Consider the following 18,126-nt stretch of genomic DNA (forward strand, 5'->3'; position numbering starts at 1 on the left):
GTGTGTGTTAGGAAAAGCTTACATACTTGGGGCAGTTTGGTGTTTGAAGTTATTATGAAAACTCTTTGGTGCCACCACAGGTTTAACGTAGTCAGTAGGGTTGAAATAGAAAAAACTGTCTGGAGATCCACAATTTAAAGTGACATAATAAGAGATTTTGGTGTATTACTTTGAGAATGAAAATGGCAAAGAAAACACATACCAACCTGTAGAGAAGATGAAGTTGAAAAGTAATTGTCACTGACTGGACGACTTCAGTTCCCTTTTTTTTTAGACTTGACATTGTGTCTCCAGCAGTAATATTGTTTTAATTGAAAACTTGCTATTTGTGGTTATGGCCATGGTTGTTTGTTTTAAAATGCCTTTACTCTAATAAGTGCTTTATATAAACATTGCGCTTATATTAAATGTCTTTTTCCTTTTGTTTTTCCTATTAAAAATCAAAAACTGCTATTTGGAAAAAAAAAAAACAAAAAAAAAACTTTGTCAATAAAACCTGGAAGCTGATTGGTTTCTTATGCAGAAGTGAGCCTGATTTTGCACTTTCCAGCTTTAGTAAATAAACCCCAAAGTGTTAAAGAAGAGATTATGAAAGCAGAGGTACTGGAAGGAGTATGTTAAACTGAAGGTTGGGGGCATGCAAGATAGACTATATTTCCACTAGCATGAAATGTGTGTGATACAGTTGTTTATAATTTTCTAGCACAAGAAGCACTATTGCCCCTTATAAAATCAGGATTGATTTGTAAGAGATTGATTTGTCTCACATTAAGCACAGAACACTTTTTAATTATATTTTGGCATAGTGATTATGTATCATTTGGAGCACTTTATTACAATGTGATTTAGATTATGTATCACATTAAGGCTTGAGTGATTTATTAGACATATTCTGAACTGCTGCACTATTTCTTTCTATATCAGGTGTGACCAACCTGCAGCCCAGGGGTCACATGTGGCCCAAGACGGCTATGATTGCAGCCCAACACAAAGTCGTAAACTTACTTTATAATGTTGTTTTTTTTGTTTGTTTTTTTAATTCTTTGTAAAAATGCGTTTACACTTAGCAGACACATGAGGCTGAAGCAAAATTTGGCAGTGTCTATTTATTGGACTCTCCCACTTTTCAGATTCGCGCCTTATTCATGTCATCAGTTTTCGGTAGCACCTATATTTGTGAGCAACTATTTTCAAGAATGAAGCACACAAAGGGCAAATTAGAAACAAAATATCTGATGAGCACCTTGTGAATTCATTGAGTATTGCTACTACATCCATCCAACTATGTTGCATTAGTTTATTAAAAGCAGTGTCAAATGTCACACTAGTTTTATGTTGCCCTCTTTTACTTTTATAATAAAAAATATTTTGAGAAATATTTTAAAAAATGATGTTTTATTACTCAGGTACATTAGCTATATCAGCGATCGTTACCTTGTGATCTGCCTGGCTTTTTCTGCTCATCAGCTATCCTTATTGTTAGTGCATTTTATGTGTGGCTCAAGACAATTCTTCTTCCAATGTGGCCCAGGAAGGTCAAAAGCTTCTACACCCCTAATCTATATTGTTATTTAGTGTGTGAATCAGAGGAGCGCTGGCTTGCTTAGATAGCAGATATTTATTGTAATAGCAGTACAGGAGGATTATCAACATTTTTTTTGTATCCCTTGATGTTACACTTCCCATGTAGCTTTTCTGCCTGCTTTGCATCCTAATGTCCCCTGGTTACAGGTGGGTAGCATAAGAGTGGTTCGGGCTTTGAGAGTTTGTTGCCTTGTTCTGGTGCTCACTCATTTATCACATGCCTTTGACATACCCTGGTGGAGAGTTTTCTTTACCCTGTCTGGCTTTATTTGGAATTACAGGACTGTGCATCGCACAAAAGGGGGGGCTTCACAAACATATTTAAAGTAGCTGTAACATTTAGTATACAATTTCATTTAATTCATGTTTTTTACTCTTTGAGCATTCACTGCTTTCCATGAATTCTTCTATCTTCTGCTCCCTCACTAATATGTTCAATCTCTCCCTCTCTACTGACACCTTCTCCTCCTCTCTAAAACATGCCCTGATCACCCCCATACAGTACTTAAAAAGCTCTCACTGGATCCCACCAGCCTGAACAACTTAAGACCCATCTCCTTGCTCCCATTTGCGTCAAGATTTTAGAACGCTTAGTCTACAACCGTCTTAGCTCCTACCTCACTGACAACAACCTTCTTGACCCCTTATAGTCTGGCTTTCGCTTCCTACACTCCACTGAAACTGCCTTACTGAAACTCACTAATGACCTACTAACTGTTAAAACCAATGGCCACTACTCCATACCCATACTACTCAACCTCTCTGCAGCCTTTGATACTGTTGACCATCCCCTCCTCCTCAAAAAACTCCACTCTCTTGGCCTTCAAGACTCTGCTCTCTCCTGGTTTTTCTCCTACCTATCACATCGCTCCTTCAGTGTGACCTATAACTCTGTTACCTCCTCTCCACTTCCTCTTTCTGTAGGGGTATCTCCAAGGTTCTGTCCTCGGACCCCTTCTCTTTTCCTATTACACCTCCTCCCTTGGTCTGTTAATAAACTCCCATGACTTCCAGTACCACCTCTATGCTGATGTTACACAAATCCTTTCTCTCTACTCCTTACCCCACTCCTTCAGTCTCCTCTCGCATTACTAACTTACATATCAACATGGATGTCAGACCACTTCCTGAAACTCAATCTTTTTAAAATGGAGCTCGTAATTTTTCCTCAAGCCTGTACCCCCCCCCCCCCTCGACTTCTCCATCAAGATCAATAATACAACCATCAGTCCCTCCACTCATGCCAAGGTACTAGGTGTGATCCTAGACTCTGAACTGTCCTTTTAGCCCCAAATCCAATCACTGTCCATATCGTGCAGACTTCACCTTCAAAATATCTCCAAAATACACCCCTTTCTTACAGTTGACACCACTAAGCAACTTATTCACTCTCTTGTTATCTCTCACCTTGACTATTGTAACTCCCTCCTCATTGGCCAACCTCTCTGCAAGCTATCCCCCCTTTAGTCTATTATGAATGCCACTGCCAGACTCATCCACCTTACCAACCGTTCAATGTCTGCCACTCCTCTCTGCCAATCCCTCCATTGGCTTCCCATTGCCCAACTAATAAAATGCAAAACACTAACAATAACATACAAAGCCATTCACAAATCTGCCCCAAGCTACATAGCCAATCCTATCTCCAAATATCACCCAAACTGTCATCTCTGCTCCTCCCAAGACCTTCTGCTCTCTAGCTCCCTTGTCCCCTCCTCTCATGCTCTGCTCCAGGACTTTTCCAGAGCCTCTCCCATCCTCTGAAATTCACTACCCCAATCTGTCCAGTTATCTCCTACTCTGTTCACTTTTAGGCGATCCCTGAAAACTCATCTCTTCAGGGAGGCCTATGCTGCCTCCAGCTAACAACTGAATCTTCTACTCCCCTCATCAGTTCATCCTCACAGTCCCTACCTTTTTTGCTTCCCCTCTCTCTTAGATCGTAAGCTCTATCCCTCTTGTTTTTAATTGTATTGTTGGTGCATTGTCTCCCTTTACACTGTAAAGCGCTGCACAAACTGTTGGCGCTATATAAATCCTGAATAATAATAATAATAATCATTCCACTTTAAATTAGTTGCATCTATTGGTGGCTTTACATATATTGAGAAAAAACTAGGTATGGACCAGAGAAAATTCTCCAGTAACCTACAATAGCAGACTATAACAGCCAAAGCAATGGAGACGAGTAATAGATAAAAATAATCTTTATTATACAATATTAAAATGGATAAAAATCAAGGTATCACACCCAAACATCTGGGGAAAATGATACCTTCTAATAAGTATACATAGCTTGTTAAAAGTGCATTCAACCATATATTTACATGTTTTAGTAAGTACACTTAAATAGCATGCGCTTAGCCTGCTGTCTGTAAGGTCAACGGGTTTCACCAGATATTAGGTTTCTTCAGGACCCAGGCAAAATAAAGAGCAAGCTACCTAGAACAATATAGTATTAGTACCAAAACACTACAAGTCAATCATGGCAACAACACAATGTAAGTATCATTTGTATTTATTAATCTGTGCATTCCTACTGGTAGCCAAATGTCCGCCCATTAACGCCTGGGGTGGGCACATAGGCACACAGAGTCAAAAGCCCCCCAATGGACATAGATGGAGGTGGCCAGACTAAAAATTCTAAATATATAACAAGAATTATATTGTATGTAAACATAAGGCAGTTTTTTTCAGCTCCAGTCCTCAAGGCGCCCCAAAGGTCATGTTTTCAGGATTTCCCTCAGATGAAACAGCTGTGCTAGTTACTAAGGCAGTGAAACTGATCACCTCTGCAAAATAATGGAGAGCCTGAAAACATGATCTGTTGGGGCGCCTTGAGGACTGGATTTGAGAAACACTGATATAAGGTACTTGAGGCTAGTATAATGGCATAAGGTGATTATGTAGCACATACTGAATATTCAAAATTTACTTTAATAGACAAGTCCCAGTAGGTATCAATTTTCAAAGTGAATAATTAATCAATTAATTTACTGGCATAAAATCATAGATGAATCAATATAGTAATCTACCATACACAGCCTGCAGTTTTTTCCTGCACTATATCTTTGGTATGTTACTATGTCTGCCACGATATTATAGGACAGATTTAACCACACCTTTACCCTTCTCTTATCTGTAGATTCCAGCAGAGACAACAGCCAGGATGGTTCAGAGAATTCTCTAGAGGATCTCAGACATTGTGACTACAACAAGAAGAATGCAGACAAAAAGAGAAGTGGATTGTCCTCACTGGTCTTCTCCATTAATGAACAGAAGCCACTGTTTACTGAAATTGGGGGTTTCAGCTCTGTATTCACCAAGCCTTCTGTCCCCCAGTTTGAAGAAGCTGTGTGTCCTGACAAGTTAACAATCACCAAAAGAAGCTTATCCTATCGAGGTAAGGCATTTACATCCGTATACATGGCTTGGAGTAATAATACTGTACACAGTAGGGTATTGATATACATTTAATATTCAAATGCCCTTTGTTATAGATGAGACAAGATACTTGAGGGTGCAGGCTGCGATCTAATCACATAGAAATAACAGGCAGCTCGATTAGCAGCATAGAGACAACTTTTCTCATGTTGCATAAATTATAGGTGAAAATAATGATAAACCAGCACTCTTGTCTATTAGACCATGGACGTTATAGGGCTGAAATGCATATAAAGGTATGTATAAGATTTCAGAGAAGCCATTGTGCTTTGTGGATCTGCTACCCCTTAATCAGGGCTAACAAATAAATACTGGTTTTGAATTATTCAATTTGCAGGTTCTACACATATAGTTTAACATACAGTATATAGGGAGTCATTGGTGTATACCAATTGGGTATAAAAATATAAAGGATTTTTTTGTGCTATCAATACAATGTATAATTTAAATGTAGTAAAAGTATGTGAAAAATCTTTTACATAAAATATACAAAACATTCAGAGAAAAATAGTATAAAGATAATGGGTTCAAATTGAATAGTTACAGGTGCGAGGCTTGCATTGTGAACTAGTGGATTATTGGATGCTTGGGATTGCGCTATGCCAAGAGGATGCCTCTTCATATCCATATGGTCTAGGTCTTATACACTTATTGGATGCAAGGTCTATACTTACCTGGGATGTTTTGAGTGCCTTTTTCTCCCTATGCATTGCCCTCCGGTTATCAGCCGGATGGTTGGGTCTTTGTTTCACATTTATTCCATCTCCTGCCCCATCCTCTGTGGTCGTACATTGCAGGGGGTTTACTAGATCAAGCTAATTCTCATTTTGTGGAACGTTCTTTTAAAACAGCCATATTCAGTTGTACACCATGAAACCCTGAGGATGCTAAGATTGCGAAACGCGTCTGAATATCTACACCTCCTCCACGCTTACATATCTGTTAAAGCTTTACCACTTGCAATAAGAAATAGGAAAATGCTAGTAGTGCTAATAAATATAACAATAACTGTGAATCACTGACAATGAAACAATGATTCTATAGTTATAAATAGTGAATATAATATCTATCACCCAGTGACATGTGAAACAAAATATATATATATATAAAGTCCATAAATAAAAGTTGGATGAGAAAAAAAGCTTCAATCTTCTCAAAACTTCTAATCTTCCACCAGACCAACGTGCTTGTGACATGGACTTTATATATATATATATCCATATCCATATATCCATATTTTTATTTTCACATGTCACTGGGTGATATATATCATAGTCACTATTTATAACTATAGAATCATTGTTTCATTGTTAGTGATTCACAGTTATTGTTATATTCATTAGCGCTCATAGCATTTTCCTATTTCTTATTGCACATGGTTATAGGTTTAATCTCTGTTATTCTACAATTTTTATAACAAGTGGCAGCTTCATATACACATATATTTTTCATTGGCGCAGTGGTGGTATAGGATATTAAGGGCGGTTTTATATCTTAGACCAATAGTTCATTGAAAGCTTTACCACTGTTTAGAATTATACTTACTGATACATGGGAGGGAGGTGTTCTTTCTGGGTTTGCATAGCTGATCATGGTTTGCTGTGGATATGATATGTTTTTAGGGGGTACAACCCAAGATATTTTACTATGAATGTATTATGAAAATTTTGGTTTTATACATATTTGTTTGTAAATTTATTCTGAGGGGAAAGTTTACAGCACCGCATAAAACCCCATCCATTCTTCTTTTTGTTCGCATTCAGAGAAAGATTTAAAAAAAAAAAATCACCCCTGTTAGCAATCATATATAAAACCTGTCTTTAAATTTACATTTTAATAAAAGTTGCAATCTCAGTTTACATATATTTTCAGTCCCTACCCTAATCTATGAAAGCACATACAGTATGCTGAGTTATGTTATAACAAGAAATACATAGACAGCAAGCTCACCTAGAGCTATAAGAATAAACCTCAAAGAGTGGGATTATGTGGGCGATTGAAAAAAAGATACTGTATTTATAAAATATATATATATATATATATATATTTATTACAAATAGATTTGAATAAAATTCCAAATGGAAAATACAAAATAGTACAACAATGATGATATCACATAATATGCATAAGAACATTTGATGTAAACATGAAGTGGTAGTTCCCATCTACTTGCAGTTCCTTCATCGGTAGATTACGATGAGGTAAAGTAGGTGGGGATATCCAACGCGTTTCAAACTATGCTGATATAAGCAAATCTTCAGGGAATAATACCACTTCTGCAAAAAACAAGTTCAATTGAAGAGCAAATCAGTATTGTATATTACCATGTATGTAATTTACATCTGAAAATATACATACAGGCATAAACAATTATCCATATCCATATAAACACTTACAGTGTTTGATTTTTCTAGCAGGAGCACTCCTTTAGATGACAAGAGAACCATGTATCAGTGTATCAATACTCCTCACCAAACTGCAGGAACTCATCAGGAACCAGCTTCACACTACCCCTAAAAGGAGATGAAAAAAGGAAACAAGACAAAAAATCATGAAAAATCCCTTGGAAAATAATTAGTGTCTATTCTATGGGATATTTGGTCAACCTACATGATGTTCACCCACAGGCTGGCCCAATAGCTACCTACATTCAAAAATTGAATGAACTTGTGTAAAACCTTTTTCCAGTCTTGCATTGAGAGATAAATTTAGTATGCAGATGTCAGCTGTAGTATATGGCAAGGTTCTGGTGTACTGCTGGTCATCCTGGGGTATATGACATGGCTCCACATCAGTCGAACTTCCATGCCCTGCACAAGTGAGGAAGGAATGGTGCCCGTGTACAATACCGGCGTTTCTAATGGACTGCGCATGCGCAGGAAAATGATGCAAATCGCATGCAACCTACGTGATTGCATCATCACTGCGTCTTGTGTTGTCGCATCATATCCTGTCTGCAGGATGACAACATCCGGAGACCTGGATGGCGGCCATGCTGGAGACAACCAGGAGAAATCTTTATGCAAGCAGCGCCTAAACACAGGAAAGAATAAAAAATACCCTATTTCTAAGATCACAAAAAAAAAGGAACAGACTAACAATCAATGAAATTGAGGGTCTCTTGTACATCAATCAGCAGTGACCTGCTATTACAAATTATTTGTGGCATATAATTTATCCAACTTAATTAATGTGTCCCAATGAGGACATTACATACAAATATAAAGCATTTTACATACAATGTAAACATTTGTATACTGTATAATGTCCTCATTGGGACCCATTATTAAGTTGGATAAATGACATGCCACAAATAATTTGTAATAGCAGGGCACTGCTGAATGATGTATAAGTGACCCTCAATTTCATTGATTGTTAGTCTGTTCCTTTTTTTTAGAGAGGTGTAAAAGGGGGGGAGGGGTGCCAGAAGATGAGGGATTCCAGGCCAACAGGGGTTAATTAAATTAGAAATTAAAGGCCAGGCTGTAGCGCTCTAGGTTAAGCCCTGTTATTAGCATCTCCTTGAGGGTCAGGACCACCCATGGGACCTGCATCAGAAGGGCACTGTATATCTCGATAAGCGGAAGAACAGAAAAAGATCGACCAAGGATACCATGTATCATGACATTTTTCCTCCCTATGGTTAAAGGAGGCCGTCTGACGTTCCATACATTCAATGTCATTAATTTTAGACAGCCACAAGGAAATGGGGGGGGGGGGTAACAGATTGTTTCCAAAGGATTGGGACACAAGCCCTGGCTTCATTTAGCAAATGTACAGTGAGTGAGAATTTATACCACGAAAACAGAACACTATTGAGATGAAGCAGGTAACTCATAGGGTGAGCACCCAGATCCACTGATGTGAGCTTGAGTATCTGTCCCTTGGTTCTTAACCACTGGGTTGTGGCCCAGTGCCAGGCTGCAGCCTCCTCTTTCCATGACCTCTAACAAGCTGCAGATCCCTTAACCTCCTACAGTGCCTTCCAGCTCCCTTGGTGCCTCTGAACCTCTCTTAGTGGCTTTACCTGCCTTGTGTAATAGTTTTTCAAAGAGCTACCCCGATCCTCCTTTTCTCTGGTATACCACTGGTGCTCCTGGCCCTTCCTCTTCTCCAAGTGCTCCTATAGCAAGCTGCTTGCTATGGGGGCACTCGTGCATGCTCGCTGCCAAGTTCCACACTGGCCGTCCATAAGAAGCACAGAACAGGGCTTGGCCCTGCCCCCGCTCCCTCCTCACTAGCTTTGAGCTGTAATTGACAGCAGCGAGAGCCATCTGTCTCTCAGCCAATCAGGAGGCAGAGATCCAGGAGAGCAGATGCTCTAATGCACATCACTGGATCGTGATTGGGCTCAGGTAAGTATTAGGGGGGCTGCCAGGGAAGCTGCATACTGAAAGTTTTTTTACCTTCATGCGTGGGGGGTTTAGTAGAAAAAACATTCAGCCTTCAGAACCACTTTAATAAGATGCTGCAGAGCACAGCCTTATTATATTTCTGTTTTTCAAAGCTTCCTTAAGTTCTTCTTTGGACAGTAATCAAAACACGAGCACATGGTCATCGCAAAAGTAGTAGTCAGTCATTTTATTGAGATAGTGGAGGGTCTCAAAGACCCCTTTGCTAGTTCAGTGATCAGCAAGTTGGGCAAATCGCTAAATATTTCCGCTTCCAAGGAATCTGTCTGATCCACTGTGAATTGCCAGCTGTTGGACACATTTATGGCCAGTCGCACATATGAGGAGCAAGATGTTACCAGACGGTCCCTTCCTTCAGAACCGTTCATATTGAACGATCATTCATGCAAGTGCCAAAGAACAAGCCGTAAATTTTTATCTTCCTCCAAAGCCGAAGGCCTCCTTTTCCAAACTTGTCATGAACGAGTTTTCCAAGTGAAAGATTTCTTTCTGCGGACTTATTTAGGCTGAAGCTTTGTATCCCCGCAGCCATAGCAACCCTTACCAAGGCAACCTACTGCAGATTTTAGTCTGGGCTAAATTTAGAAAGTCTGCAAAAATTGAGCATTTTGATCATGTTCGTACGTGATTCAGATCTGTCTTTTTTGGAATGCAAAGAATATTTTATTTAACTAGAACAGGAAATAATCCACAGACATGGCATACCGCTCATATGAAATTAACACCTTGTATAATTCAGATAATTCAATAAGTCCTGGACTTCTCGTCTTAATTGCAGATACAAACAGAACTCATTTTTGGCTGCAGTATCTGACTGGATCATATTGTTGCAAATTAATTTTATCAATTGACTTTGAAAAAAATCTTATTATAGAAGGTCTGAAATTGTTATCGGGTTTATAATTATTTTGTGCCTAGTAGAGAATGGCATCTAAAATGAGTTTATTGCTTGTGCACACTGTAATAATAATGTGCTCTGGGAATGGTGTCCTAAAACCAATGCAAATATAATTATTCTTATCAAGTCTAGACATATAGATCTGTGACAACTAGAATAACATAGTTTTCCTGTATTTCATCATATGATTTCTACTGCTAAAAGAAGGCGCTGGCAATGTCATATGGTAAGAAAAAGGATAACTTAATGAGTTCTGCATTATGTTGTGAAAGGAATACTGCCATTTTTTAAAGTGGAACTTTAGCCAAAACATTGTTCTTATTTTGGGTAGAGCCTTTCAGTTTTTGTTTTTTATTGCTGTCTGTCACGTTGGCTGGTTAAAGCCTAACTCTGGGCTCAATACAAAAAAAAGCAGCCCAGGCTGCAAAATTTACCTTAAAGGGGTTGTAAAGGTTCGTGTTTTTTTTTTTTTAAATAACATGTTATACTTACCTCCTCTGTGCAAGGGTTTTGCACAGAGGGGCCCCCGATCCTCCTCTTCTGGGGTCCCCCAGCAGCGCTCCTGGTTCCTCCTCTCCTCGAGTGCCCCCACAGAGACCTGCATTCCATGGGGGCACTCGTGCGGGCGCACTCCCGAGTCCTGCTGCGTCCATTGACCTAGACAGCAGGACTTGGCCCCCGCCCCCTGGCTCCTGTGTCACTGGCTTTGACAGCAGCGAGAGCCAATTCTCCTGCTGCTATCAATCCAGCCAATGGGGACCCGAGGCAGGGCTGGAGCGGCTGTGCTCACCCCCCTCGCTGGAATGATCGAGTTGAGGTAAGTAAAAGGGGGGCTGCTGCACTACAAAAGGTTTTTCGTCTTATTGCATAGAATGCATTAAGGTGAAAAACCTTGAGGGTTTACAACACCTTTAAGGCTCAGTTCACACTGCCTTGACTTGGGCTTAATTAGCACTACTGAAGTTGCTCCGACTTTAGAAAAGGTTCCTGTACTACTTCAAGGCGACTTCTATCAGACTTGTGCCTCAAAGTAGTACTCAAGTAGCCAGGAAGTCTCCTGGCAAAGTCTCACCATAAGTCACGCGACTTTCAGGTCATGGTAGTGTGAACCGAGTCTTAGACCCCTTTCACACGAACATTCCGATTGGGTCCACCTGTCCATTTTTCAGACGGACCCGATCGGAATCTCCTTTCTCCTCCATGGAGTAGCAGGGGTAAACAGATCGGATGGTAGTCGGCCGTTTACATCCGACTGCCTATAGAGAACAGCGGGCTGTGTCTACTCTGCATAAGCAGAGTGGGCACGGATCTGTCCTCAGCCTCCTCAGAATGGATCAGCGGACAAGATCCCATGCTAAGCAAGAGGTTAGCAGCCAGAGTCTTCCCCTGTGAAAGGGACCTTACTTAGAAGCTGTCCACTGCAGCACTCTCTTTATGTCTCAAGATGTTCTCAGTCTTATAGGTTGACAGACACCCAGCATCATTAAACTCAGATGGCTGAGGACAGACTGTGGCACAGGGGAGGGAGATTTACTAACACTGGTGCACACAGAATCTGGTGCAGCTGTCCATGGCAACCAAACGGCTTTCAAGTTTTATTGTCAAAGCTTAATTGTACAAGCTGAAGTTAGAAGCTGATTGGTTATTATGTCTTTAAGAATACTAGTGCACTGCTATATACAATAAAAATATGTTTAAATGTGAGTGAACCATATGTGCAACAATTGCAAAACTACCGCAGCCACTGTTATGGTGAACTCCAACCACTAAAAGAATGTGTAACAACAAAGGAATAGTGCCCTGTTCAAAAAACAACACTTCACTCATAAAGATACCATGAACCATGTCATATATCATTTTTTTGTGAAATACCATTTAGTGCTAAATACATACATAAAAGTGACCCTAAAGTCATCAAAAAATCCCCCAAAAAGTCCATCATACCAAATGTAAGAAAATATGACTAGGAAAAATATCAAGAAATAAATAAAATTGAAAACTTTCTAGTATCAAATAATAACAATGAAGTCCCCATCACAATCATATATCAATCGATGCAATATGTGAAAATTCCATCCATAGAGTCCAAATTCATGTTATACAGCCATCACCAGACACAGCTTTGTGCACTGCCTGCTTACCGTAATATGTGTAACCAATTACAGGTTATATTTCGCCTTTAATAAAGTAATGATCTAATGTGGTTCCATTAGAAAAGCTCCATTAGAAAAGCCCCACTGGAGAATGGGTACTCGGGAAATAAAAGTATAGGCATATAGCGTAATATGTCTTTAACAACGATCATGTTTAATAGGATTAAAAACACTAACTAGGCTCTAGGCTCACAAATGGGCAGAGCCAGTGACGTCACTTTCAGTGTCTCCCAGACACGGAAGTAAGCGATTTATCGTCCCAAGGACTGCTATTCCAATACTACTTTATGCTATGTGGCAAGTAGCCTAGATGTAAATGTAAGCTGCAATATATTAAATTTTTCTTATGGGTTTATTACCGCTTTAACCTACCTTATTGACTCTAATGCATTTTAAGAACTTTATCTCTATTTATTACATCAATTTCAAGTAAATTTAAACAATTAGTTTTGTTCATCCATACTGGAGTTACAGGAAGGGGAGAGCTAATGGGAGGCCCTACCAATTTGCTGATGTTTTTTAATATTGTAAAGAGCAAACACAACTTGAGGCAGTTGCATGGGGTCAGGGGGACCTGAAAAGGTTTATCAGCATCCTTATGGTATCCTTATGGTATTCAGCCCTATTACCCAGTGGGGATGAGATGAAGAATCAACAGAGTATAAGGATAATAGTATACTTCTAGTCATCTTTATGATACCCTGAACTCTCTGAATTGTTATAATATGCAATAGAGTCAGACAGTGAACTCACACTGTATTCCCAATCCAAATAAAAAGAGGAAATGAGAGAATCTTTCTGGAATCCTCGTGTAGCATCCTCCTAGTTAGGTTGCTAGGGTGTTAGGTAAATTTAGTTCTTTTTTGGCTCCTCTATAATCACTGGAGAAGTCGATTGCTTAGGGTTGTTCTGTGTTTCACAGGCTGCAGGTTACATTGTTTCTGCTTGTATTCTAGAGGATTCTAGAATCATAGTGGGCTGAATGGTCAAGTCTTAATAATTATGGGACGTCAGCCAATCCCTGGGTAGGTGTGACCAGTAGGTGGCTAAAAAGCACATAGGAGAGCAAGAGGAGCCCCCAGCCTGAGGGGCTCTGCCCCTCTGAGCAGATTACTGGAGTTACTGCATGTTCATCAAGGTTCCAGGTATGGGACATCAAGGTTCCAGCTATGGGATAGCCGGGGGACATCAAGGTTCCAGCTATGGGATAGCCGGGGGGACTTATTTCTAAAATCCTTTCAGGTGCTAATCAGGGGATTTCACCTAAGGACCCAGTGTGGGGAGCACACTGAAGAGTGTCCACTGGAAGTTGAAAGGAGGCATCCAACTGTCCTGTGGCATTGTGAGTATTAACTTCTTCTTCACAGATGTGCGTCTGGTGGATACTGGAAGGAGGCATTCAGTGATCCTGTGACATTGTGAGTACCGACCTGAGCTTAGGTTCTTAGTGACTGTGTACCATCTCCCTTTGAGGTAAGGTGTCAGTGGAAGTTTTAACTGAGATGGTTTCTAAGAGGATTCAGTTCTGTCATCTGTACTTGCTCCTGCAGACTGATCAGAGAGGCTTAGCAAAGTGGAGTGTTCTCTCAAACATTCTGTAAATCTGGAGTATCCCATAACACCCTACACCTCATCCAAGTTCTTCTGTAATAAAATTATAAAAAGACATCCCCTGTTCTAATTACCTATACTACAGCGCTGTCATAAAATCAAACCACATATATTCAAAATGTTGTTCAGTGCAATAAATGTATGAAGATATACACAAACAGTCCCATAGTAGTTTAAAAAGTTCATCAAAAACTGTATAAAGTGCTCCGTGCTCATATAAAGCTCAATTCTGTGCTTCCCCACACTCACCAGACAAAATAAACTGTATGCATGTTAAGCACAGAAGTTATAGCAGGCTTGAGGAACAACCCTCCTAGGTACTCTGGCAGCAAGGTTTGGCCTCTCCGATGCTCATACAGCCATCCTGCATACTTGTGTGCCTCCAATATTAGAAAAGGGGGGGAACCCACATAGAGCAGTATTGTTGTTTATTAAAATATATATGTATACAGATTTTAATACACTCACATGAACCACTTGCAAAAAAATCACATGTAAGACCCGGAAACGCCACCAACCTGGCATGTGTTCCACAGGCCAGAAGTGGCGTCACCAGATGTCCCACCCAGTGCGTTTTGACATCCAATCAGGCATCTTAAGGAGCCTGTGTTCCCATGTATTGTTTATGTTTAATGAGCCAGAGTGAATGAACTGTTGCTGTGTGCCCGGATGCCTCTGGACTAATTTGGAGAAAGAACAAGTTAAATTACCTGCGGCTCCTTTAAGGGTAGCGCTACACTTGGTAGCAGTCAGACAGGTAGTAAAGGATGTGCCTCCTACTTCTCAACAGCTCAACAAATGAAAACTGTTCAGGTTTATATAGCAACATCAAGGGGTCCCAGCACCCACCTGGCTCACATTTAGTATAAACGGGACCCTAAGTTCCAGTTTGCTTGTGCAACTGCACACTTACACAATTGGCTTGCTTGTCAGTGCATACAAGAACTAGAAAGTGGAGAATAGGGCAGCATTCCTTATCTCTATGCTTCTTTAGGGTCAAAGTATTGAAGCTATAAAAATTAGAATGTCAGCAAAATAACTAACATACTGTATTTAGAAGAAGATCGAAATAGCAGCCTGAACTTTTTTCCAATAGCAGTCGGTTTCCTTTAAATTATACTCCAAGAAACACAGCAACAGTCTAGTATACTGTCATCCACAGCTTATGGCGTGTGGTATGTGGTGGGGCATATGGTTGTTTCTTGCCTTCATAATAAAGTGGTTCGTTTTGGTATTTTAGTAACTAATAAGCATATAAAAATATTTTTCTTGTAACTATAAAGAATCAAGGGCTACCTAGGAAATGGGAGTAAACCTTGTGCATTGTGGTGCACTGTGGCGTGTGCATTAGGGTGCGATTCAAAATGAATCGCACCACAGTGTATTAATGTGCACAAGGTGCATTAAATACATGTTACATGTTTTACCATGTTGGTGTCAATAAGCCCTTGGGGCAGGTGTTATTACCTTCTACAATAAGGAATGAGCTCAGGTGTGTTTGGATCCTAGTTTGAACCAATCTGATCTGTCCCACCAGGAAGCTGTCACTGCACAAAGCCAATTATAAAAGGGTAAAATTAGAGTAAAATAAATTATATATGCAGTATGTGCTTCTGCATATTATATCTTCTTGTGTTGAAGTTGCCTTGTAAAGCCCTACAAAACCTAGTCACAGTTATGTGTAGAACCCACCAGATGTGTTCTGGGTATCTTGGATGACCTTCCACTAACAGAACTTCAGACAGTAGCTGTTAACAGAGCCTTATTCCAGACTCCTTCTGTAACAGTGGAAATCGGATAAGGCTTCCACTCATAAAGATTGGGTACTCAGCATGGGTTACACTCTCAGACTTCAAAAAGTAATTTTCCAACACTGAGTAAGTAAATTTGACAGGCTCTGCGGGGACTGGTTGGTACCTGGTCTGGCCCAGGTCGACCTGGTGATGGATGGAATCCTGGAGTGACCTTTATTACAGGAGGTACTCTCCTGGATTCTTAACTATCTACAATTCTACCCACCCACTATGTTTGCATGGTTTGTAGATATGCATTTTACATATGGTTATGCTTTGAGGGTGTCTGATATTTGCTGGTTGTACTATGTTGTGTATGGATCACGGATATATTGGAATACCACTACTGTCATCTATTTTGGCTGTATATGCTATGTCTGTTTGTTGAGGTTCAATAAACTTTATTTTTTATTTTAAAAAAGTGTATGTGTAGGCAGGTGTAGTCTACTTTCTCCACTGCAAGTGGCGCCCATTCGCAGTGACAATGCAGATGGAGGAGGAAGTTGAGAGGAACCTAGTTCCTCCATGGTCTCCTCTGTCCCTGTTCCTTTTGGGGGGGGGGGGGGCAACTATCCAATTTGATGCTGACACTCCATATGACTCTGGTGCAGAGTCTATTTAAGACCCTGGCTCTCAGGTTTGGCATGCATTTTGAGAGTGGTTAGAATAAGGACAGGTCACCTGTCTGTCGGGGACAGTGCTTACCTTCAGGGAAGGCTTCCGGAGGAATAGGGAAAAGGCAGGGCTACATCATCATTCTGTTAGGGTGCAGACCGGCCAGGCCACACTTTGCTCCTTTGGTCCGCCACTCTACTGCCGCTTTTTTCTGTCAGGTTACAGGTTGCTTTCCTGTTGGGTCTCTTTGTTTCGGCTGGACTTTTGTAACAATATATTCTTGTCATTGCACCTGAACTATGTGTGTTTTCTGCCGCCACATCACTCTGCACCTTCCCATATATATCTATAAAAAGAAAAAAAAAAGCATTTTTAGTAAGTTTCCACAGTACATGCATATTTGCCCATGTATTATTTCTATACAACCCCTGGCAAAAATTATGGAATTACCAGTCCCTGAGGATGTTCCTTCAGTTGTTTATTGTTGTAGAAAAAAAGCAGATCACAGACATGGCCAAAAACTAAAGGCATTTCAAATGGCAACTTTCTGGCTTTAAGAAACACTAAAAGAAATCAAGAAAAATAATTGTGGTGGCCAGTAACAGTTAGATTTATAGAACAAGCACAGGGAATAAATTATGGAATCACTCAATTCTGAGGAAAAAATTATGGAATCACCCTGTAAATTTTCATTACAAACACTAACACCTACATCAGATTAAATCTGCTTGTTAGTATGTAGGTAAAGAGGGTAAATCATCACGCAGTGTTGCACAAGATGTTGGTTGTTCACAGTCGGCTGTGTCTAAAACATGGACCAAATACAAACAACATGGGAAGGTGGTTAAAGGCAAGCATACTGGTAGACCAAGGAAGACATCAAAGCGTCAAGACAGAAAACTTAAAGCAATATGCCTTGAAAACAGAAAATGTAAAACAAAACAAATGAGGAACAAATGGGAGGAAACTGGAGTCAACATCTGTGACCGAACTGTAAGAAACCGCCTAAAGGAAATGGGATTTACATACAGAAAAGCTAAAAGAAAGCCATCTCTAACACCTAAACACAAAAAAACAAGGTTACAATTGGCTAAGGAAAGGCAATCGTGGACTGTGGATGATTGGATGAAAGTCATATTCAGTTATGAATCTCGAATCTGCATTGGGCAAGGTGATGATGCTGGAACTTTTGTTTGGTGCCGTTCCATTGAGATTTATGCAGACGACTGTCTGAAGAAAACATGCAAATTTCCACAATCAATTATGATATGGGGCTGCATGTCAGGTAAAGGCACTGGGGAGATGGCTGTCATTAAATCTTCAATAAATGCACAGGTTTACATTGAAATTTTGGACACTTTTCTTATCCCATCTATTGAAAGGATGTTTGGGGATGATGAAATCATTTATCAAGATGATAATGCATCTTGCCATAGAGCAAAAACTGTGAAAAAATTCCTTGAAGAAAGACACATAAGGTCAATGTCATGGCCTGCAAACAGTCCAGATCGCAATCCAATTGAAAATCTGTGGTGGAAGTTAAAGAAAATGGTTCATGACAAGGCTCCAACCTGCAAAGATGATTTGGCAACAGCAATCAGAGGAGGCTGGAGCCA

The 18,126-nt window shown here is 40.0% G+C and overlaps 1 protein-coding gene across 5 annotated transcripts in view; it reads left to right on the forward strand.

The window, feature by feature from the left end:
- KCNH7 (potassium voltage-gated channel subfamily H member 7) overlaps positions 1-18,126 on the forward strand; it is a 714,913-nt gene that overhangs the window by 644,384 nt on the left and 52,403 nt on the right. For all 5 annotated transcript variants that reach the window (XM_073634033.1, XM_073634036.1, XM_073634035.1 and 2 more), the window contains one exon: positions 4,730-4,987. In XM_073634033.1, coding sequence (XP_073490134.1) covers positions 4,730-4,987 — 258 coding nt within the window. The remainder of the gene's footprint in view (positions 1-4,729; positions 4,988-18,126) is intronic.

This window comes from Aquarana catesbeiana, linkage group LG06 (assembly GCF_042186555.1).
Source record: "Aquarana catesbeiana isolate 2022-GZ linkage group LG06, ASM4218655v1, whole genome shotgun sequence".
NCBI classification, from domain to species: Eukaryota; Metazoa; Chordata; class Amphibia; order Anura; family Ranidae; genus Aquarana; species Aquarana catesbeiana.